We start from the raw sequence: 25552 nt of genomic DNA, 5'->3' as shown, positions 1-25552 counted from the left end.
TTAAATAAACCTACATCTGTGCTGTGCATCAGTATTATATTGTATATTTATTGTTTTATTCAATTTTTTAATCATTTTACACCACTCAGAGAACCTCATATGTAGGGTACTGTAGAAATTTTACTAATAGTAAAAATGTAGGAAGGCCAAAAGGTAAATCAGGATATATTGGTAGTACACTGGATTACTTACAAGTGGCACATACCACCCATGAAGACATGTGAGCAGGCTGTCCTCTATCAAGAAACTGTGCTCTCAGTGCCTTTTTCTGCTGGGAATGGTAGTACTGGACCAGAGCCAATTGCAGGTTTGAGGATGCCATTCATGGACTCTAGAAAGCCTCTCTAGTGACAGCATGGAAATTAGTGCCCACTTGTTGCCCTGTGTCATGCTGTTGGTCCTACCTGCCATCATATCTTTACTTCAGGGCATTGTGGAAAATTAAAGTAGTGGTTGCTGCCTGGTGTCCCATTCCTCTTCTTCAGTGTAGGGCATGGATAGGTAGTGGGTGGTGGAAGGACAGGGTGTTTGTTGTTGTTGGTAACTGCACTCAAGTCAATCTCGACTCATGGCGACCCTATGGATGAGACATCTCCAAGACCCACTCACTGCTCTGCTTCATTCCTGCAGCCCCATAAAACCCATGACCTCCTTAATAGAGTCCATCCATCTGGCATGAGCCTTCCTCTCTTCCTACTTCTCTCCACCTTTCCCAGCATTATTGTCTTTTCCAGTGAGTCCTTCCTTCTCATGATGTGTCTGGAGTACAACAGCCCCAATTTGGTCATCTTGGCTTCCAGGGAGGTTTCCGGCTTGATTTGCTCCATTTGTTTGTCCTTTTGGCTGTCCATGGGATTTTCAGTACTCTTCTCCAGCACCACATCTCAAATGAACTGATTTTCTTCCTATCATCTTTCTTAACTGTCTAGTTCTCACATCCATACATGGTAACAGGGAATACAGTGGCTTGTATGATTCTAACATTTGTGCTCAGTTGTAGATCTTTGCATTTTAGAATCTTTTCTATTTCTTTCATAGCCACCCTTCCCGTTCTTAATCTTCTAATTTCCTGACTACAGTCCCCATTTCTATCACTGTTTGAGCCCAGGTATGGGAATTCTTTTACTACAGTATTTCTATTTCTTCATTGTCTATGTTGAACTTGTGAAGGTCCTCGGTGGTCATTATTTTTGTTTTCTTTATGTTCAACATTAAGCCTGTCTTTGTACTTTCTTAGACTGTTGATATTCCTTCCTCCTATTTTCACTCCTCCTTCTTCTGTGTCCAAGCCTTCTTTTCTTGTAATATGTTCTGCATACAAGTTGAACAGATAGAGTGAAAAGATACAGCCTCATCTGACTGACAGGGTGTACATTAATTAAAATGAGGACTGGGGAGACTATTTCATTTTGGCTGACTCCCCCCTTGATTCTGCTTGCTGTGACATGAGTCCATGTGCATCCCTGAAACAAGTACTAACTGTGCTTAAAACTCTCTAGCAGAGGCCTTAAATATATAAAACTTGAAATCTTCTGTATTGATACCAGCATATCGTATTGGAGAACTGGGCATATTAAATCTCAGTTGTATTCTGAGGGTAGCGAGAGAGCAGGGAGAATGGGTTAGTTAAGTATTGAGATATCCTGGATATCCCTGGATCCTCTAGCCAATGTGCAGTTCCAACTTCAGGAGGTCCCTGTAGTTTGTGATGTACAGTATCCTTCCATCTGATTTGATAATATGAAATGAAAACAGAGGATTGGATCTGGATTAGGACAAATGTAAGTTGTGTTGCTGTTACCCACTATAAACCTGAACCTTCTTTTAAAAATAATTCATCTCCCAGATTCCAATAAACCTTGTAGTTTAAAAAAAAAACTTTTACAAGCTCTGACTATTCCTTTTCAAACAATACTTGGGTGAGTTTGTTATATCCTATGCCTGCATTTTTTTGTATAGAAGATTCAGCCCAAATGAGGGAGTAAAATTATTTGCATTTTCTTCATGGTAAACATTTGTATTGTCAGGACTGTCTTTGTGTATGGATCAGCCATTTTATGTGTGATATCCTATTCTCAAATACATACACACATCCCACACACAAATCACCGAAATACGCTATAGCTAATCTAACCCATAACAGTCACCATAATTAGATTAACGTTTTGAATAGTGCAGACTTCATAAAGTTCTGTTAATAAAACAGAAACAGCACTAATAAAATTAAAAGGAGTTCTGTATTTGTTTTTAAGGTCACAGCAATGGAATTCACTGGATACATTTACTTGCCAGCTGGCGGCAAAACTCATGTTATGCTAGAAACATTCAGTAAACAGTTTGTCTTTATATTTCTTTAAAGGATCATATTAAAAAGTCTGTATTCTCAGATGGGAATGATTACTTTTTCTTTCTTGCCCTGAAAGACTTAATTCTTATTGATAATATTTTTGCTGTTTCATAGTTAACAAATGCCAGAGTGCTTCTCTGAGGGGCTCAAACTGAATGTGTAATGTGTGTGTGCGTGTGCATGGAGATACACAACACACACACTACAAATGGATTGTTTGAAAGTGAGGAATTTTAAGACAGTAATAGGGCTGGTGCAGCACTCGTTACATAATGGCTTTCAGAGTATTCTGTACTTCTCCTGCTCTTAATAAAGTGGAGTGGGTGCATTACCGTTGCCTGAAAAGGTTATCTCTATAGACTACTACAGGTTGAGTATCCTTTATCAGAAATGCTTGGGACCAGAAGTGTTTTGGATTTTTTTAAAAACTGGAATACCTGTTGCGGCAACAACTTGACACTGATTTGGATCTCACTAGATCCCTTCCACTGTGTACCACCACTGCCACCAATTACATATGTGACAAACTGGTTTTCTCAGATGCTAGCACAATGGGTCTTTCAGGTCTGACTGTTTTGCACCAATTTATTATGTGACAGAGATCTAACCCACTGCCACTACTTATATGTCTTTATTAATAATTTGTCTTTATTACTTTTGGTAGCATTTTAATATACTTGATAGCGTGTTTGTTGTTAACATTCTATTCCACCTGTGTATCTCCAGACCTGTATTTACATGTACGTACATAATGAGATATCTTGGAGATGGATCCCAAGTCTAAACATTAAATTCATTTATGCTTGATATACACATAGCTTGGAAGTAGTTTTATACAATATTTTACATCATGTCATGCATGAAAAAAGTTTGTTACACTGAGCCATCAGAAAGCAAAGGTGTCACTGTTTCTCAGCCACCCATAGAAAAAAATGGTTTTCGGATATTTCAGATTTCAGCATCTGGATAAGGAAGATTCATCTTATATTCCCAGAGACACTGGTCAAGAGAATCTGGGAGTTGTAGCCAAAAAAAGTAACTTTTGCAAGCAAAGCTATTATCAAAGGGGAAAAAGTTATATAATAATTATAATAATAGTTAAACAATTTTACATCCCATGATCAGTGCTTCCAGCCTTCATCTTCCTTATAATTAAGAATGTGTTGTGAAATGCACATTATGTATCCATATGAATGGACATAAAAAATAAATGGTGGAGAGAAATGATCACAACTCACAGCTAGTTTCCCACCCAATCTGGTATCCATGGTATATTATCTACATATGTATATGCTTTGGTCAAGAACTGCAGAATTATCTGGCCCTCATACACTAAGCAATGGGCATGTATTGTGTAGTTTCCATAATTCTTGTTCTGCTGTCTGCAAGAGGAGTGCAAGCAGAGCAAGAACCCAACTGCCTGACCCAAAGGTCATGTTGGTCTTCTGCATGACTTGTCTGGTTTCCATAGATATGCTTAACATATTTCTAACTAGAGTTTGGGTTTTTGTTTTTTGTACACTTCAGATCTGAAAATACCTGTTACAAAGAATGTGGGAAACAGTTGCAATTTGCTTTCTCCCGTCCATCTCTGTAATATGTAATATGTCACTCATATTTCACCAATCCTGCTGTAGTGGAGGCAATAAAATGCACCACAAAGGTGCTGAAACATGGACTGGATTGAATTGGATGTTTGTGGAGGGATTTTAAAAGGGGCTATCACATTGTGATCTGAGAGATCTGCCACAATGTCAATCTGCAGGCAAGGAGACAAAAGAGTGGTAGAGAAAAGGTTGAGCAAAAAAGGAAGCAAGTTGCACAAGAGCTACACCTCCCCTAGGCCAGGGAGACACATCCACAGTAGTGGCACATAAGCCAGTATGAGGGCAGTCCCATGTAGATTCCAATGCCCTTGTGTTGGGAAGGATTTGAATTTAGCACAGCTTCAGTTGGCCAGGTGTCAGATCATCAGGCCTTTGGCCAATTACATTTGCACTTAACAATGGCAGCCCCGTGTTTTCTTTAAGATGGTAAAAGGCTAGGAAACCAAGATCCATGAGAAATGGCTGAGAGAGCTGAATATGTTCAACTTGGAGAGGAGAAAATTGAAAAGTAATAAGATAATAATGTTTAAATACCTGATGGGATGTTAGGTGAAAGATGGATCAAGTTTGTTTGCTGCTGTTCCAGAGACTAGACCATGAACCAATGGATTTAAATCACCAGAAAAGAAAGTCCACCTAAACATTAGCAAAAACTTCTTGGCTGTAAACACTCCATGACAGAGAAATAGACTGCCTTGTAAGGTGATGGACTCTTTTTCCCATGTGTGTATGTTACTCTTTAATTTCATTCATTATCTTTCTGTAGATGGGTGAGAAATGGAGTTTTCCAAAAACCATGCAAATGTTTCTTTCTGAAAACGGACTAGAGAAGAAGAAGGGTATGAAATCATAGTTAGGAGTTTTCATCTGCATTCTGATGATATTTTTAGTTCAGTGAAGTAATTTAGTTCAGTACTGTAATTTAATGTATTTCAATTTCTTTTTGTCAACACAAATGTTACCAATGTGTTTGAGGCTTTTAAATGTAAATATAACATAATAGCACTTCCTCTCTAATTTTCCTATCTCTGGGCTAGTATTACCCCTAATTAACCTACTGGAAAACAACACTCTATTGGTGTAAAAAGAAAAGTCTTTACTGGCAGAGAGAGACCTGAAAATTATCCTGAAAGATTCCATTTTGAAGGTTGCAGTGCTAACCACTGTATAACCCCAGCAACTGAAATTTGAACTGACAGCCTTGAGATTTCATGTATCTGATGTAAATTAAAAAGAAATCTAAATCCCAGATGAGCTACTAGGAGGGATTCCAAGTTTTTCATAACAGGACGTTGCTTTTACATAAATCACACTTTTCCCCCCTTGGCTAAGTCCGTCTGGTCGGTTGCAATTACACATAAATTTCAGAAGAAGATTTAGCCTGTGGATGTGCATTCTCCAGAAGGACTATTAAATATATTCACCTAACAGTATATACTAGTGAACAGGAACAGGAACAAAAAGAATCTGACTCTGTTAACCTGAATCATAGACCAGGACATTTCTGAAGAATTATTACAGAATGTGAAAGGAATGATCCAGATTTTAGTACTTGTGCTATCAGGCTGAAGTAGTGTTAAGAATTTATTTATTTATAGAATGGGTTCTTTTATACTGTATTTAATAGGAAGTTGGGGCAGTTCAGATCAGGGCTATTCTTTGACATTAAGAACGTGTAACCCACCTCTGTCTAGCCACTAAAGGAAGTAGCAGCAACAGTCAAACACGCCTCTTTTATACCAGATATAGCTCCAGATCAGGTACCCATTGTCATGTCTGGGGCCTCTAGAAGGAGATGAATAAGCAGATCCTTCAGTTGTGCTTATTGCTGTGTATGCAGGGCCCCTGACTTTGTTCAGCCTTAACACCTTAGTATGTTGTTGTTGCTGTTGGGTGCCTTCAAGTTGTTTACAACTTAGGGTGACCCTAAGGCAAACCCATCATGTTCATAGTGTTAGCCATTGCCATCTTCTGAGGCTGAGAGAATGTGATTTGTCCAGAAAACATTTGACAGGGATACTGAAATTCCTGTAAAAGGTTGATGTTACTATGAGAATTGTACAGTACATTGTAGAAATATTCACTTCCTCCACTGACCTTTCAACATTTTGTTGTGTTACATTGTGGGATTCTTTTTCACACTACATAGTTACAGAGCTATGATTCCACTTGAGCTTCCATGGCAACATTCTGTGGAATCCTGGGGTTTATAGTTTGGTGCAGTATTAGAGCTCTTTAAATGAGAATTCTCAATATGCCTAAACTGCATTTTCCAGGATTCCCATGGTAGTTAAAGTGGTATCATAGTGGTATAACTGGGTTCTGCAAAAGGATATCTGAAACTGAATTCAGTTTAATTGGTGTTATTACTACTTAAAGTAACCAAGACACTGTAAATGTGCAAAATACTTTTATTGTAGCATATACCATATGGTAACAGTTCAGAGTGTAACACAAAAATTTAGGTAAAGTCAAAGGGGTGAATATTTTTGCAAGGCACTGTGATCATGACAGATGAATTTCTAGAGCTCTTAATAATTCAAAGGTCAGATAAAGGATTTCTGAAATATTCAAAATTCAAAAAGTCTACCCTTAACACCAGTTTGATCTACAGAAATAATCCAGTGAAACTTTTCAATACTTGCAAATTTCTGCAACTCAGGCTGTTGCAGTAGTGACTGGTATCTTCTACAAGTGGATCCACTCTGAGTTTAGTCCAAACTTTGAAGGTGCGGAACATTATTCCCACCCCCACGTTGCTGCATCTTGGATAACTCCTTTAAAGTCTGCACTGAAACTAACTGCCCAAACTCACTTGAGAATCTAAAATGACTAAACTGAGACTGTTGTACTTTGAGCAAATCATCAGATAACATGCAGTGGCATCACTAGGGACTTGTGGGAAGTGCAGATCCCACCAGGTGACACTCTAAGAGTAGATGATGCTGCTGAAGAGATGAGGTGAGTGGGGTGAGTCTCAATGGGAGCAGAAAAGAGAGGCCCCAGTTTTTTAAAACAATATTTAAAAAAAAATTAAATAATTTTTATTATTTTACAGTTTTCTTTAAAAACATAACATCTTACCAAATGTTCACTTTAACCACATGGAACTATTCAAAGATATAGCCATGTTAGTCTACAGAAAGTATGTAGAAAAATTGTGTATCACCTTTGAGACTAAATAAAGAAAGAAGTTGGCAGCATGAGCTTTCATAGATTTCAGTCTACTTCCTCTGCCAACTTCTTTCTTTAGTTAGTCTCAAAGGTGATACAAGATCTCTCTACACATGGAACTATGTATATGTAAATGCATTTTGGCTGAGTGTATGATATTGCTCTTTAAAAATATAATTTTAATTTTGCTAGTTGTTTATGTCACAATTACCATTACATTCAGTGATATATGGGAATTATGAATTGTGAATAATGTTGCAGAGCATTCTATATGATTCTATAAGGAGGAGGTCAATAGGGGGAATAACCCCATGAGTGATGCCACTGAGTTGTGCAACATTAAAAGCAAAGCATAATAATGACAAGTGGTCTCAGCACCTCCATAGAGTTTTTCTATGCCCCAGTTACAATTTATGGATAACGTTAGTACAAAAAAACATTACTAAGTATTCTTTATGATGTGTTAAGGGAGGAGGTCAATGCAGAAAGTGACATAATAAGTTACCACACTGGATAATGTCAACCCTAGTAATGGCACATGATTCATTTGAAAAAATGGTAATGCTTGGTAAGATGGAAGACAGTAGGACAAGAGGCAGATTGAGGCCCGGTACATACCTGACTTGATGTCCGGAGCAGCGGCGGCTTTTTTTCCTCCGCAAGGAAGCCGCAGCCACCAAACCATGTGACTTCCCTGTGGAGGAAAAAGAACCTGCAAAAAGCAGGTCCTTTTAAAGCCGCAGGGGCGGTGTAACAAGTGCATCACTGGTGCACTCATTACGTAAGCGCCACACAGCAATGTGCAGACGCCACATGGCACTTATGTAACAATGGTGGTGCCCATGTACACAGGTCACCACCAGTTATGGTGCTGCACCTTACTAGGGTTAGGGACCATGTGGTTGCTGTGCAGTCCCTTAACCTAGTATGGCGCCAGCACGGCGCTTTAGCGCTGTGTGTACTGCACCAGTATTACAGATAGATAGATTCAACTGAGGAAGCCATAGCCATATATATGCATGCCCTTAGATGGGCTGTTAGTAACAGCATGCCTTAAAGAGCTGGGTATGTTTAGCGTGGAGGAGTGAAGATTTGCAGCCACATTTAAATATTTGAATAGATGTCGTATTGAGGGTGGAGCAAGCTCATTTTCTGTTGCTCCATAGGACATGGAGCAATGGATTCAAGCTACAGGAAAAAGATTCCATTTAAACATTAGGAAGAATTTCCTGACAGTAAGAGCTTTTTGGCAGTGGAATACACTGCCTTGGAGAATAATGGAATCTCCTTTCTTTGAAGATTTTTAGACAGAAGCTGGATGGTCTATTGGGAGCCTTTTGATTGTGTCTTCATGCATGGTAGGGCATTAGACTGAATGGCCCTTGTGGACTCTTCCAGCTCTATGATTCTGTGATTCCAAGTCTCTCATTCATAGGGTTTCCATTAGTCAAAGCCAACTTGAAGCAGTTAATAACAACTCTTCTCTTTCCGTTGGAGTTTTAAATGTGAAGTAAAACAAGACAATTGGTTCCTATTATTCTACTTTCTCCCTGCTTTCTCTTAGTGTATGGAGCTTACTGTAGTGCAATAAAACCTGAGTGATTCTGTATACTTCAGCTGCATGCTCTGGTGTCAGGAGAGGTAAAGCGTTTGCCATTTGGTTTGGCTCGCATTGTTTGCTGAATAGATTTGTTAATCAGTGGTTTAAAAATCCCAGTATAAATGCAATTTGCAAACTGATTTGGATTAAACAGCTCAGACTGTATAGTGTTACAAGGCGGATTGTTTTGGAGTGCACCTGGAAATCAAGATAAACTAATGCCATGTAAGAAGCAGCCTGGAAACAAAGTACCATTATGGCAAAGTTTCTTTCTCATAAAGCTCTGATAATCGCCACCACACACATTCTCAGTTGGACCTTACTCTGTGTTTTAGTCATGGAGGAAAGCTAATTATGAGAGACACAAAAACACATTTGCAAGACTCTTTAAAGTTAGATTCTAGAGTCTTTGTGGATAGCAGCTGCAGGGCATCAATCTGGATCCATGATAAATGATTGTGACATTTTCCACAGACAGAACCTACACGGAAGGCCTTTTTATTTATTCTCAGATGTCAGATTCTGCATTATTGATCAGGTGCCATTCATTAGAGGTTGCTGCACACCAGGAAAAAAAACACCTACACAGTCCCTGAGCTACACACATCATAATGAATTATTCTATTTAAAAGATCTTCAACGAAGCAAGTGATAAGCTTGCATGATGAGAACTTCTGTTGATAACTAAAATTTAAAAAAAGGAATAACACTGACTGAATGAGAAGTACAATTTGCAAATGATCTCTTCTACTACAAATGCTAACAAGCCATTGATATGCCATTCTGTGGCAGTTAGTCACCTGCTTTATTAACAGCACAATGTTAACTTACTATACCACTTAATGATGCTCTAAGCAAGGTTGGGGATTATTATTTCAGTTCTGGCTCCTTTGTCTTTGCTACTCCACAGTACTTGGTGGCTGCACATATCTGGATTAAGAGTCAGCAATGATGTTGGTCTGAGATCCATGTAAGAGTGCTGATTGGCAGCATGTGGCAAGAGAAAACTCAGCTTATTTAACTACTTGCCTGTAATATAACAGTCCTTTTGCTCCTGGCAATCAGTGGCGGCTGATGTTTCCATATCAGTGTAGTGGTAACAGGTTATGGACCAATGTCCTAGAACATGCTTATGAGGTAGGACTTACATAGTTGCACAATGGTTTTGCTATAGCACCCTTCTGTTGAATACTAAAATGTTGTAATTGAAGATGTATCTGCCAGTGTACGTGTTTTGTCCTATGTGCAGTGGGGAAATGCATAGTGGCTGTTTTTGAAATGGCAGTGAACAAAGTGATACACTAAAAGCATTGATGAATAATTATGCATCATCTAAAAATTCACAACTGCTTGGTTGGGATTCTGTTGGTTATAACCAACAAGAGTAGACCCACTGAGTTCAATGGATAAATGTTGCATCAGCTCAGAAGTAAATGCAGCTGAGTCAGATGAAGAGAATGACTCTACTTTAGTCAATAAGATTTAGGCTCATGTGAAATGGTTATACTTGTGTGGAACTTTGCTTATGCAACCATGAACTGAACATGTCCATTGCACAACAACAACAACTACATGTTTAAGGGAATTTACACATGTATATGACACTAACAGGATTGTGGCCCCAGTCTGAACTTCAAAGGATCCATCCAATATGCAGAAACCTGTTCCTAAAATACATTCAGCACAATGGATAATTCTGTTAAGTTTGGATTTAAATTTGGAACACTGAGTTGGGAGTAACCTGCTGCCACTGTTGGCAGCAGAAGGGTCAAATCATAACCAACACTTGAGAAGTTCCCTCCAAACTATAAGTAATCTACTCCTGAAACCATCATCATCGTTGTTGTTGTTGTTGTTGTTGTTGTTGTTGTTACTATACCATATAGCATTAGCCATTATTGCCTACCATTATCAATTTCAACTGATAGTCACTCAAACTTCTCAGTTTATTAGTAGAAGAAATAATGTTAACCTTAATGTTTATTAAAAATCTTTTGCTTAATATCTACACATGATACTTTTCCTGATTTAAATACAGGATCACGTTTGTTGTGGTTGTTAAGCAAAGAATATACAACAACACAAGCCTGCATATACCCTTGGCTTTTCCTATACCTTTAAACCCCTGAAGTCATTTTTAATACTATTGCATTTCACTGAACATCATTTTATGGTTATTCCCTCTATTTCTAGAAGCATAAAACTGTATATATACAGGTATGATGCCTTATATGGTCATACCACAGCTTTCGATTTATATTAAGCTCCAGCAGCTATTTTGTCCTGCTGCTTGTGTTCTCCTTGACAGATGTTTATTGGCTTAGACTTGCCTTCTATCTAGCAAACTCCTATACTTTTTTTCCTTTTGCTGAGTTCCATGAATCAGCCATGTTGTATTGAGTGACTGTGATTATCATTTTTCACTCTCCAGCTTGTCACATATTCTTGCACACTTGTCTCCTTTAAATTGCAATTTGTCACCTCTTTCCTATTTCAGCTTTAAGGAATGTAATGGTTCTTATCTGATTGCATTGTTGCTCATTATTTTCTCTGCTACCCAATAAAATGTCATATGTACACCTGAACAACCTCTTTTGCATGTACTGTAATTGTGGTATAAAAATAATAGCAGCACCTAAGATATTTTGCTGTTTTGCAGGCCCTAAATATTCTTTGGTGGTTTTTTTTTTTTTTTTTTTTGCAGGGGGAAGGTTGTGTGTCATATTTAATAATTGAATAAGCATTTGCCATTTTATAGTAAAGTCCTATAGTAAAGTCCTCACTTATTTCCATACCAACAGATCTGGTCTCTTAAAGAAGTTCACAATATTTTGTTTGAAACTGAGTGTTTAGGAACCATACATACTTAAACAGTAGTTAGATTTACTTGCAAAGTGGTGGCATAATCTACCCTGATGTTTTAATAAATAGATCTTTCACAGTAGCATTAAGAAAATCAGAATAAGATTCTGGAGCATGAATACAATGAAAAATTTAGAATGATAAATCTTGTGTGGTTCTGTTGCCTGATAAACCACCAATTCACACTAGTGCTGTAGAACATTGTTGGCTCTGGAACCATGTGTGTACTTCTGGGCTGGAGAGCCTGTGGCCCTTCAGAGGTTAATGAACTATTGATCCCCAAATCCCTCACCATCAGCCAGGCTGATAATTGAATTAGGAGTCCTGTAGTATCTGGAGGATCGTTTGTGTGTGCCTTCAAGTTGTCAGCTGACTTATAGAGACCTCGTGAATTTCATAGAGTTTTGTCAGGCAGGGAATAGTCAGAGGTGATTTTGACAGGTCTTTCCTCTGAAAAATAGCCTACAGCATAGGTTCGCAGTCCCCAATCCAAATGTTCACAAGAACTGACTCTGATTAGCTTCTCAGATGAGCTGGAGGATCATACCCAGCACAATTTGGGAATTGGATTAGATATTTGATCCAACTTTTGGGAGAGGGGGTTGAATAGAGCAGAAGATGATCTATACCCTTTCCTTCTCTCATCTGTAGTCCTTTGTCTCCTAAACTAATCCACAGGATAAGGAAGCTTCTAGAACAATGAAAATATTGTGGAAAGATTGTGGATGGAAAAAATGCCTTCCCTATGTTCCAAAAGTAGAAATGTTCTGAGTGGAACAAAAGAAAATTCTAGATTCGACCCATAATAAAAATCAAATCATATCAGTAGAAGAAACAAAAGCAAGTAGGTATTAATATCATCTTCCTTATCAAACAGTTGCAGTATTCAGAATCAGATTTTCAGAATCAGATACCCTTTAACTTAGACCACCAGCACTGCAAAAAGATATTAAAAACCCCTAAGTCACAAAAACAATTGAGATAATTAGATCCTTTCTTGCATCTGGCAAATATCAAATTAATGCCTTTAAAATTTGCCCTTAGGTCTAAGCAGCCAACACGAAATAGGAAACAGTATTTAAAATTCACCTAGGGATTTCCCTACTATTGCAGTGTTTGTGTAGCCTTTCCCCAGGCAAAGGATCACCACAATGTATTTGGCTCTGCTAGGTCTCGTATACATAGCACTTTTTTAAACAGTAGTTTTGTTAATGTGCTTTTGAGGGTGTTGAGCTGACACGCAACTACAGCAAATGAAAAAGTAAGGGCTTATTTTCATGACCAAAGAGACTAATGAAGTCCACAATTAATCTTAAAATAATAGCACCACAAACACTGGGAAGGGGTAAATTCATGGACTTCCAGATGATGCTTGACTGCAACTTTTATCAATCTAATTTATATTTTTATACTATTCTAATGTAGTCTATTGTCTGAAGAGAGGCATGCAAATGGATGAATGAATGAAGTATATAATAAATGTAATTCAAGCAGGAGGACTTCAGAAGTAGAGGAGAATTTATTGGGAGTGGCAGAGGGGGTAAGTGAGAGAGAAAGGGGAGAGAGAAATCATTTATTTTGTTTTATTTTTGTAATGCTTCAATGCTATGAACTTTTAATGAAAACCACTAAGTTGTACAGTGGCAGATGAGCAATAGCTATATAAAAATGGCAGTGTAATCCCCTTATTTGACACATTTGTAAGGCAACAAAGTACCAGTGGTCATCAACCTTTTATATAAAGAGAAGCCAATTAATACCAAGAATCTATCAACACACATGTGATTTTACCTATTTCATAATGCCCATTTTCTCTTTTCAGTTCTGCACCATTCATGCCCAGAAGGAAACATCAGGGGATAGATGGCACTTTCACATTCAGTCACAAATGTGTAAAAGGTTTCCAACTGTCCATTTAAAAAAAATAATAAATCTGTCCCGGCCTTCTTAAAGGAACAAGAATTCCTTTAACTGTAGTTTGATATGCAAGTATAAGTATAAACTGATTGAGAAGGTCCACCCAAGGGGACTTATGGACAGCTCTTGGGGAGTTTGCTGTTGCCTTGGGAGGTGATCCTGTCAAAGCCCTGGCTGATCTCCGGAATAGGAAAATGGCCAGAGCAGTGGACACAATTGCCCCTAAGCATCCCCTTCCATGAAGAAGAGCCAAGCAAGCCCCATGGTTCACTAGAGAGCTGGCAGTGATGAAATGAGTGGGATGGAGACAAGAGTGATGATGGCGGAAGTGTCGGAGCAAGTCTGACCAAATACAGGCTGCAGTTCATTGGAAGGCATGTGCCATAGCAAGGGTGACAGCAAAGAAATTATACTTCTCTGTCACCATTGCATCTGCATAGTATCATCTAGCAGAGCTATATTGGATGGTCAAGTGCCTTTTATACTTTTATACTCCTTCCACAAGAAGGAAACAAAGACCACTCAACAGCCCACTGTGACAAATTTGCAAGAGACTTAGCAGACAAAATCAATCAAATCTCCTCTGACGTGTAGTTGAGGCAGGTCTGGTGGATATAATCTTGGTGCCTGCTTGTTCATTGGATATGTTTCAGTTTATGCAGTCTGGGGATGTGGACAGGATCCTTGGAAAGGGGAGAGCCACCAGATGTATACTGGATCCTTGCCCTTCCTGGCTTCTGAAAGCAGCTAAAGGGAGTTAGGGAAGTGGCGAGTACCTCATTGCAGCAAGGAAGGTATCCAGATGAATTATTAGTCCTATAATCTCTGGTGGGAAAATCATGCTTTTTGCATCTCCTCTACTTTGCAGAAACATTCTGGCCCTTGGATGTTTGTATCTGTGACAGAAAGAATGAAAAGAGACAAAGAAGGTTATCGCATGGGGGCAAAACCGTCCCCCAATGTGTTCTAACGAGCACGAGCGCGGGCGCGCACGGAGCGTGATGGGAACCCGATGGGAACCAGAACGCTAGTTTACCGCACGGTGGAACGCCGCCGCTGCCGCCGGCGTTCCCATCGGGTTCCCGATGTGTTCCAGGAGGCGCCATTTCTGGGAACGCTTTTGAAACTGTTCCCAGAAATGGTGCCTCCTGGAACATATCGGGAACCCGATGGGAACGCCGGCGGCAGCGGCGGCGTTGCACCGTGCGGTAAACTAGCGTTCTGGTTCCCATCGGGTTCCCATCACGCTCCGTGCGCGCCCGTGCTCGTGCTTGTTAGAACACATCGGGGGACAGTTTTGCCCCCATGCGATAACCTTGATAGTCTCATGTGCTGTGCAATTGTTAAGAAATTCTGTTTCTTAAAAAGCCCAACATGTTTCAGCCTTATTGCTAACTGGCCTTCAGGGATTATGATAAAATAGACAAAAACAAACCAACCCTGAATTGGTGATAAGGCCTAAATGTGTTGGGCGTTTTAAGAAATAAATGTTTTTTGTTTTTGTTTTTACCATCACACAGTATTCAGGACTTTGTCTCCTTTTATCCTTTCCTTCTTCCACTGTGAATACATGCTTTTGTTTTTTGTTCTGTTTTTGTTCTGCCATTATATCTACTCTACTGGTTCAGAGCTTCAAATTTACTTTTTAAAAGTAATTCATTCCTATTGTTACAGTGCTTGAAAAGTAACACATTATCGTTAGAAGGCTGGGAAGAGTAACTCACTTGTTTTGCTACTTAATGCATTTTTATTTTCCATTAGCATGGGGGGGGGGGAGAGAGACTTACAGTTCCAGAGTCCCCGAGATCACCCTTGTTCTGTCCCTTCCCAAGGTTGGGGGGATTACCTCTGCTGAAAGCCTCTTTTACTGTTGATTGTTGAGAGAGGTCCTGTTTTCACAAACCAATAGTAGCTTCTGTTTCTGTTTGGTTTTTCACTTTTTTTTGGCATTCAGGGCAGTCTCTGCAACCTCTTGAAAGGCTAAATTGGGACCACATCCTCAGCAGTTTACTCATTCTTGTGTTAATGGTAATCAATTTATTTATTAAATGGTTATTAATATTATTAAATAATAGGGCAAGTGAAAACAAAGAGAAGTCACATTTTACTGGATTGCCATAGCAGTTTGCTTAAATTCTGCATGGCTGCTAGTCCTGTCTTGAACTCTATCAATGGAGCAGTATCAGAGTTATAATTAAAATGAATATAGTTCATTTATATATTTGCTTCAAATCCTGGTGTTCCACTTCTGTGGCTGTTTCTGTGTGAGAATGTGTGTGTGTGTGGCATTTGGTGATACAGTGTATATATATTTTTATGGCACTTTATGGCTGCTTACAATACACACATATATACATTCATACATGTATGCATACATACTGATACATACACACGCTTCCTTTCATTATTGAAAGCGGTGGCAATGAGGAATGACAAAGCCTGCTCTTCATTAACCTCTGATAAGTCTGCTCCTATAGTCAGCAATTGCTATTACAGTGATAGAGTGCTAATAGAGCTTGATAGCTCTGCTCTGCCTGTCTCCATGGAGAGTGTTACTCCTGCCAGCCTTCTTCCCGTACAGTGCATATCCAATAAAAAGTGTCAAAATGACTGACGCGCCTAAAAACACATTGCTGAAAGTGCACTAGCCTTAGATATTTCAGAAGAAGCTGAACAGTCCAGCCATGGAATCTTACAACGTGGGATTAGACAGAACTGCTAATACTCTTGATAGAGGTCTCTAAATACCAACATCCCACCCTCATTTTAAGCCTCCATTTCTGGTACCATGACAATGACTTAAAGGTGAGGATGGGAGACTATTGGCAAACCATCCAGAAATTCCAAACACTGCTTGCATAGGAAGGATTCTGCTTTATGCTAATACAGCCAAGAGTGACTCTGCCAGGATCAGTATACAAAACTCAGTGTCACTAGAAACATTCCCATTTGTTTATGTCAAGATTTTGTAATACAGAGAGAAAAAAGTGGAAGAATAGAGATATACCCCAATTAACAAGGTAAATATGTTTAGACATAGGGCATTACAGGGTGAGCCTCCCCTACCCAGAATTCCAAAATCTGAAATATTCCCCAAAACTTTCTGATGGTTCAGTGTACACAAACTTCGTTTCATTCACAAAATTATTTTAAAATATTGTGTAAAATTACCTTCAAATTATGTGTACAATAAGGTATATATGAAACATAAATGAATTTTAAATTTTCACTTGGGCCCATCTCTAAATAATAAATAAATCTGAAATCTAAAACACTTCTGGTCTCAGGCATTTCAGATAAGGGAGACTCAATATGTATTTAACAAAAAATTTGGTACCAGAGGTAGAAATAACATGGAAAGAATAGGGATAAGTTAGTACACCATGAAAGGACAGGAATAACTTAGCCACAGTAGTCGATGTACTGATAACTTCCCAATGAGGCTACTGTAATACACTTGTCTTGGGGCTACCCTTGAAGACAACTTAGAAAGTGCAGTTTGTGTAAAATTCAGGAGCTAAACTGCTCACTAGAATTCCATTCCGATACCTGTTCTGAAGGAATTGCATTGGTTGCCAATATTGAGGGAGCACCTCTCTCTATAGTTATACTTACCTGAGAATTGAGATCTATTGGAGGGGCCCTTCCCTGTGTCCCATCAGTAGGGGAAGTACATTGTGGGATGACATGGAAGAGGGCCTTTTCTGCAGTGGCACCTGATTGTGGAATTCCCTCCCCTGAAGCAGAGTGGCATCAGCCAGGCTGCACATACTTTATGGTTATATTATTCAATATTGTTTTAATTGGTTTAAAATATATGTTTTTAAATCAAGAAAATATTTAATATATTTTTAATCTTTTAAAACTTTTGTAATTATTTATTGTTTTAAGATCATTTTAGTGTAAGCCGTCCTTATATCTTCAGCCAAAGGGTGGGCTATAAATATTTTCATAAATAAATAAAAAGGGAAGAACAGTAAAATATGTTTTTCAAAACTAATAATACGCACATGTGAAATCATGTGAGATCAGGCAACCAGGTCAGGGAAGCCTTGTGTAACCCTTTGGGGTGGCCTGCACCCGCCTCTTTCTCCGATGGATAGGGACCTCAGCTGCCACAACGGCAGCCCTAGAGGCCCCGATCCGCCACTTTTCCTGGCCTCGGGGAAGCGACAAAATGCCGCTTCCCCGCGGCCTGGAAAGGGTGTCCTTGGGGCTTCATGCCCCAAGGACACCCCGACAGTGGTGGGGAAAGGGAGAAAGGGGACGCTCAGCTCCTTTCTCTCTGTATCACTGGTGCAGCTGTTTAAAGGCCATGCCAGCGATACGTGCGGCAGAAGGAGCTCCTTCTGGCACTGCTGAAAGGACGTCACAAGTGCCCTGCAGCGGCACCAGGACATCACGTCCACGCCATGCCGTTTGGCTGCGGCATGGCCGTGATGTCGTAATGGCAGCGCCCATGTAGAAAGGGCGCTGCCATTACCATGCTGCAGCTAAGTACTAGGGTTGCGGGGTGTCTGGAAAGGATGCCCCGAGGCAACCCTAGTATGTATCCAGGCTGTCGCTTTGCGCCGGTCTGGATACTGCCTAGATAATATTTGGAACCTTCTAGAGACTACTTGAAAGCTTCTTCCAAATTGTATCCAGCAATTATTTTTCTTTAACCAGCTTCCATTTTTCTTATGATTTCTATTTTGTTGGCCAAATGTATAGAGCTATCAATAATAATAATAATTTTTATCTATATGTCCCGACTTTTCCAAGGATCGAGGCAGGATTACATTATTAAAATAATACAATACAATTAGACAATCAATAAAATACTAATACTGAATTATACATCCCTGTTAGTTTCTAGTAATTAGTAATAGATGAGAAGCCAGGCTTATCTACTTCCACTCTTAGAATCATATAATTGAAAGAGACCACAAGGGCCATTGAGTCCAACCCCTTGCCATGCAGGAACTTACAATCAAAGCACCCCGATAGCTGGCCATCCAGCCTATTTTTAAAAAACTTCCAAAGAAGGAGACTCTACTAAGTGTCTTCTACTGTTAAACAGTTTTTACTGTCAGGAAGTTCCCCACACTACTCTGAGCTGAACAAATTGCTGCTGTTGTCCATTTAGGTTTGCTCTCCAGTGTGGTGTATTTCACAATCTACTTCTGGATTTAAACCCAGTACCTCTACTTACTCATAAATTGCATGTGAAATGGGAATGCAGCTGACTGTTCTGCCTGATGAAGTCCATTTGACTTACTATGTTCACATATAAGGCTATGCTATCTACCTATTTTTAAAGTGGTCTACAGAAGACAAAACTTCTATCACTTGCATATCTATAATACTTTCCATCTCACAATATAAATACTGTTGGATCTTAAATTTCTTTGAGAGAAAAAAGTTTTTTTTTTTAATTTACCAAAGGAGGGTGGGTCTGAAACAGAGCATGGAACAATTTCTATTTTTCAGAGAAAATGGATTAGAAAAAAACAAATATAAAGGTCAATCATATGCATGTTCACAAGGATGCAAACTTCCTTTTGTTCAAGCTTATTTTGTATATAGGGTTGCTGCCCCTGTCATTCACATTCGGTCTCCACAATTAAGAGAGCCTTAAAAAGTGAGAATAGGATGGAGCTGTCACTCCCAGATACTTGCAAATATCGAAAGGTAACCCCATGTTTTTTTCTTCTCCTAAAAATAGTAGCAGGGGTCTCAATTTAGATTCAAGTCATATAATAGATGGGGGAGGAATTAGGAGATCACAAAAGAAAAGAGCAGTTTAAATACATAGTGAGATCCAGTCCACTTATCCCCATGAAATGCTCATTTTACACTGATGTATATTTTGATCTCAAACTTCTATGACTTCAATTAAATTTTAATTTGAAGGTTTGAAGCCAGATTTTTTTAAGGGTGCATTGATTGGGAAACTGCAGGATATGGTTTATCTATCCTTACTCACTGCATTCTGGATTTTACGTTTAATTTGACTTTTTCTGAAATGTTCTAAATCTAAAAGCAGAGATCATAGAAGAGAAAGACATCTCAGATCCCAGAACTCTGAAAATTTTGAAAACATTTAATATTTGATTCTAGACTTTATACGGAGCTAAGGGAATAATCCTCAGTCACTGTATGCTACCATCTTTTTTCAAGGAGTAAATTGTTCTAATAAATAATTAACTAAATATTTGTGAAGTCGAAAGCTTTCATGGCTGGCATCCCTTAGTTTTTTGTGGGTTTTTCAGGTTATGTGGCCATGTTCTCGAACAGTTTGTTCCTGTCATTTTGCCAGTATCTGTGGCTGGCATCTTCAGAGAACTCTTCCAGAACATGGCCACATAACCTGAAAAACCCACAAAAAATTATAACTGAATATTTCTTTGGACATAAATACCTATGTCAAACCAAACAAGAAGCCTATATTTCAACATATTTACTTGGAACTGAAAAACAAGTTCTCTATTTTCCTAATACGCCATCTTGGTTTTGTATAGAGAGGTGTGAGGATTATGGGAGAGTTACTACTGTGTGTGATAAAATACCTCTCTAAAATGCTTCTATTGCAGTTTGAGGTTAAACCTTTCTGTGCCATCCAACATTGTGAAAGGGTTAAGTAGAATTCAGCAGAGATTGATTAGACTCCTCCTTAATAGGTTAGATTAGATTAATGATTACCCACACAATTTCAAATCTGCCTACTTGTTTCTTTATTAGGAGACAGTTTATAATCCTTTCACTTATAATGGAGACATGACACATCTTTGATCACTTGAGTTCTTGGAGAACATTCCAAACATTGGGCATTAAAAGCTAGGGTTTTTTATTTTATTACTGTCTGCTGAAGGACACCAAGAACCCAGCACTTTATCTGTGTGCATTTGAATTATTTGAAACATTTAATTTGCAGATTTTTATTGCTCTTGTTTTATTGATCACTTGACAGCATTGCATGTGATACCTTGGCCTCTAAGATAATCTGTTTCCCGTAATTGGGCCAGTAGAGAGCAATTAATTTTCAATTTTGTTATTTAAGAGTAAGAATTAAAAGGAAATATGATACCTTGATACAAGAAGAGCAGGCACCTTCAGATATATCTGGTGTGTGTGTATATGTGTGTTATATGCAAACTGATTCTTAGAGGGAGATGGCAATAACAGCTTCAAAACTTGCTTAATGTTTGCTTGTATGCATATGGGTTCAAAATTTCTATGTATGCATGTATTTTTGTGTATCATGTTTGTAGCCAGTACCAAGAATGATTTTGATTAGAGTCACACCCAGAGCAGGACTTGGAGCTAGGACAGTTGAGAGGCCCATTTTAAAAGTTCATCCCTTTGTAATTATGTATGTAGCCTAATGAAATGGATGGGGGGTTTCTTTCTGGTTTTGCTAACAGGTGAAAGTCATGGTACGGATTTGTTCTACCCTGGCCAGAGACTCCTCTGAATCCAGCTCCTTCCTAAAGGTTGATCCTCGTAAGAAGCAGATTACTCTCTATGACCCCTTGTCCTGTGGGAGCCAGAACGCCTTCCAAAAAAGGAGCAGCCAAGTGCCACCCAAGATGTTTGCATTTGATGCTGTTTTCCCTCAAGATGCCTCTCAGGTAGGCAAACACATTACTCAGATTAAACTCTTAGGAATTGTACTATTTGATTTTATAGTGTGGTAGAGCAAGCCTTTTTTTTCTTTTATAAAATATAGAGTAAATATTAAATCCTTATCTTATTCTAATTCACTGTCTAGCCTGATTTATCTCCAAATTAAAACCTATGTCAAAAAAAGATGAAATGAGTAAAATAGATCAATGATATCATTAAAGTAGTGGCCTACTACCAAATAGTTGGCCGATAATTTCCCAACTGGATGTAAAATTCAGCATCCCCCAAGCTTCTGCCTACATCGTTGGATTTCCTGGATAAGAGTTTACACAATTTTCCTCATGTTCACTGACCTCCATTGGTGACAGCACCACATAATTCCTTCTGTCCTTAACCAGTCATTATTTCTCACGATTAGCTTACTGTTTATATATTTCAAGCCACATTCAAGTCATAGGACTTTGTTTGTTAGTTAGGACTTTGTTTGTCCAGTGCTTTAGGGCTGGAGCAGACAGGCAGGAAAAATAGCTCCATTCTGCATCATCTGAAAGTGGGTTGAAACCCCACTTTCTGTGCCATCTGCACTGAAGGAAACCTGCAAACTCTGTCCACATCACGTAGCATCAAGCTGCACCATGCAATCTTTTGCCACTTGCCCACCATGCATGCACACCACTGCACAATCACACCACCAGCAAACTCCATTTACCTCCTTCTTGCTATCCAGATGTCATTCCATTGGATGCTTACCCATATGATCGGCCGCACAGTTGCACATGCAGTGCACTACCTGTTCAGTGCATTGGCGTGCCCAGTGATGCATTGCATTAGTGGTAATTGCATTTTTGCTTTGCTGCAGTCCCACACTACACTAGGCCATTTATATGATGGTGCAAAAATGCACATTTTTTGCCTTTAATCAGAATTTATCACCTTTTTTTCTCCAGTTTTTAGCCCTGGAGCATGGCTTCATTTCACTTTCTACCCACTTTAGGCTCATGCATCATCAAAAATCCTTGCCTTCAAAGTGGCTGGAAGCTGCTGTATTTTGCCCGTGTGTTTCTCCCCATGGTTACTTCATTTACTTCTTATCATCACCCTAAGGAGTGCAGATTCATGCATATTATTCTCTCAATACAAATACTCATTGAGATAGGTTATGCTAAGGGATAGTGTCTGGTCTAGGGTTGCCCAATGAGATGCATTGCTGACTGGGGACCTGATGTATGGTCTTCTAGGTCCTAGTCCAACAATCTAAACATCTTATTAAGGTGGCTGAGGATGGTGGGAGGGAGTACTCAGAAAGGCCTTTCTGAAAGAATGGGTCTCCTTATTATGTAAGGTATCTGCTTTAAGGCTTAGTACTTGTCTTTCTTAAGGAAAATATTTGTGTTATCCTAGACTTCTCCTTTAAAATAAATTGCATTTATATTTCATCATAAATAAATAATCTTCCCTTTATGACAGGCTGAGGTATGTGCAGGAACAGTAGCAGAAGTGATCCAGTCTGTGGTGAATGGGGCAGATGGATGTGTATTTTGCTTTGGGCATGCCAAACTAGGTTAGTATGTTTCACTTTCAAACCATTGCTGTTTTCTACAAGAAATATGCCTTCTTGTATGATCTCCTGTATCAGCAGGTGGGGTGCTGGTTTGTGGTGTTACTGGCTTGGGGTGAAAATGACTCCTATGGGGTCACATTGGGTGTGTAGCTTGTACCCATGAAATTAAACTATAGACACTATCACACTAGACTGTTATAATGTTTCACAATATATACTAGTTAACATTTTACAGTTGTAATGTTTTACAGTTGAGATGGGTTTTTATAACACTGCCTTTTACAAATTGAAACTTCAGATACAAAAATAAAATAAATGAGTCAATAGAATACCCAACTATTAAGAAAAATACTTTGTTGCAGAGCAGGGCCTGTACTGACAGTGTGAAATATTTTAAATTACTCATTCATTTATGTGGAGTTTTTTTTCTTTACATTTTCTGTTTGTTAATATATCAGTATTTCCCTTCCACTCTATTGCAAACAGGAAAATCTTATACCATGATTGGAAAAGATGATTCCATGCAGAATCTTGGCATAATCCCTTGTGCCATCTCCTGGCTTTTCAAGCTGATTAATGAACGGAAAGAGAAAACAGGAGCCCGTTTTTCAGTCCGAATCTCCGCAGTAGAAGTGTGGGGTAGAGAAGAAAATTTGAGAGACTTGCTCTCAGAAGTGGCAACAGGCAGCTTACAAGATGGCCAGTCTCCAGGTGTCTACCTTTGTGAGGATCCAATATGTGGCATGCAGGTGAATGCAAAACTCTTTCAAGTTGTGAGGTACACTTACTGGTGTCATGTTTTTACTAGGGTGTTTTCAAGCAAAAAGTTACCCAGAGCATAAACTTTTCTAACTTGGAAGTGTTTACTTTCAGGCACATAAGAAACTTTATGACCTGCAGCTGCAGGGCCATCTGCTCTCCTGGCCTAAATATTTGTGCCTTTGGCATAAGATGATGTTGAGCAGGGACCTCTGTTTGCTGTAAAATGTGAAAGGATTCAGATCAAACAAAATTTGTCTCCTTCCTATAATAATTTCTCCAATGTATAACAACAAGCTAAAATATTTACAATATTGCACAAATAACTGGAGGCCAATAATATGGCTGTTTACATCTCCATGAACTACATTATTTATACTAGTAGACTTAGTAATGTTGTAGGAAGTATTAATAGCTACTTATTAATTGCCGCCAAGCTGTGATTGCAAGCCCAGGTCAAGCCAAGAATAATTCCAGTTTTCTTCAGAGAGGAACACCCAACTGGATTAAGAAAAGAAAAGAAAATTTTCCTGGCCAAGCTCAGAGATTCATCAATTGCAACAGTCTTGTGTGACACCCACCCCCATTCATAGCTAAATCTAATCCTTTAGGTCTTCTTGCTGGCTGGATTAACTCACAGACCTCCCATTTGTACTCTTCTCTGACTATTAGATTTACAGCTCTTGAAGACACAAAGGGCCACATATAGTTTGATTAGGAAAGACTTCAGTGAAATTATGTGATCTATATTTATGCAGAGCTTGTTGAAAGCTTTCTGCAAAATCTGCTGAAGGCCTCACACTTCCTCTTTTATTACAAACAACTGCCACCATTGAGCTCTTGGTTTGTTCCCAGGCTGCAAAGTTTGCATCTGAACAAGTCTGGCTTGTAATAGAGAGGAATGCACTAACGCATCCCCTTCACCACTCCTTCCGTCTCTGAGTGTTTAAAGCAGCATGGTTGCAGAAGAGAGCCTGTGGTTTGCATGGAGGTCCTCCACATGAGGCAGATCCCTGATTTTTGCATAGTCTCTGGAAAGCTGCCATAGCTCTCCTCTTCAGACACATTGCTTTTGTGTGAGGAAAGTGAGAATGCAGGGGAGAAGGATAGTGTGCTTCCCTCATGGATGGAATACATGCACCTAGCAAATGCCTATACAGTGGTACCTCGGGATACGAAATACCCAGGTTACGAAATTTTCGGGATACGAAAAAATCCCATAGGAAAACATTGTTCCGGGTTACGAATGTTTTTTCGGGTTACGAAAAAACTTTTGGTGCTTTTTTCGGCTTTTTCGCACGGAATCGCGGCTTTTCCCCATTAGCGCCTATGGCAATTCGGCTTACGAAGGCTTTTCGGGTTACGAACGGTGCCACGGAACGAATTAATTTCGTAACCCGAGGCACCACTGTATACCGTATTTTCCGTCGTACAAGACTACTTTTTAGCCCTGGAAAATCTTCCCCAAAGGTGGGGGTCGTCTTGTACTCCGGAAAGCCCCTGGGTCCTAAAGAGAGCCTTCGGCAGAGAAGCCTTCTCTCAAAGGCAAAGGAGCATCCTCCTCCATTCCTTCCCTCCTTTGCTTTTCCCCCTTCCTTCCTTCCCTCCCTTTCTTTTCCCCTCCTTCCTTCCTCCCTTCCCTTTTTCTTCCTTTTCTTCTCTTCCTTCCTTCCTTGCTCCCTCCCTTCCCTTCCTGTCCTCGGACAGCAGAAGGTCTCTGTACCTTCCCTCCAGCCTGAGAGCGAGGCTGGCTACAGAGCAACCAATCCTTTGGAGTCACACACTCAGTTTTCAGGCAATCAGAGAGAGGGCTGGTCTCCGCCCCACCCTCAGAAAAGGGTCTCTCTCTCTCTCTCTTTTAGCCCCTGAGTCCCTCTGAGAGCCAGGCTACAGAGCAACCAATCCTGTTTGGATGGAGTCACACTAACAGCCAATCAGAGAGAGGACAGTGGTTGCCCCCCCCCGCCCTCACAAACTACAATTCCCAGGATTCCCTGGTTTTTCAAGGGAATTGCCTCCATGCTTCCAGTTCCCAGCCCCAGAGATACAGTCTACAGTCTATAGTATATTATTATTATTATTATTATTATTATTATTATTATTATTATTATTATTAT

At 39.4% G+C, this 25552-nt stretch overlaps 1 protein-coding gene across 1 annotated transcript in view; it reads left to right on the top strand.

Annotated features, from left to right (window-relative positions):
• The window catches only part of KIF26B (kinesin family member 26B), a 414886-nt gene that overhangs the window by 287882 nt on the left and 101452 nt on the right, over positions 1-25552 (top strand). Inside the window, 3 exon segments of the mRNA XM_042446725.1 lie at positions 20914-21120; positions 22583-22676; positions 23163-23425. Of these exon segments, the coding sequence (XP_042302659.1) occupies positions 20914-21120; positions 22583-22676; positions 23163-23425 (564 nt within the window).

Source organism: Sceloporus undulatus, chromosome 1 (assembly GCF_019175285.1).
Source record: "Sceloporus undulatus isolate JIND9_A2432 ecotype Alabama chromosome 1, SceUnd_v1.1, whole genome shotgun sequence".
Classification (NCBI taxonomy): domain Eukaryota; kingdom Metazoa; phylum Chordata; class Lepidosauria; order Squamata; family Phrynosomatidae; genus Sceloporus; species Sceloporus undulatus.
This window is presented reverse-complemented; position numbering and strand designations above follow the sequence as displayed.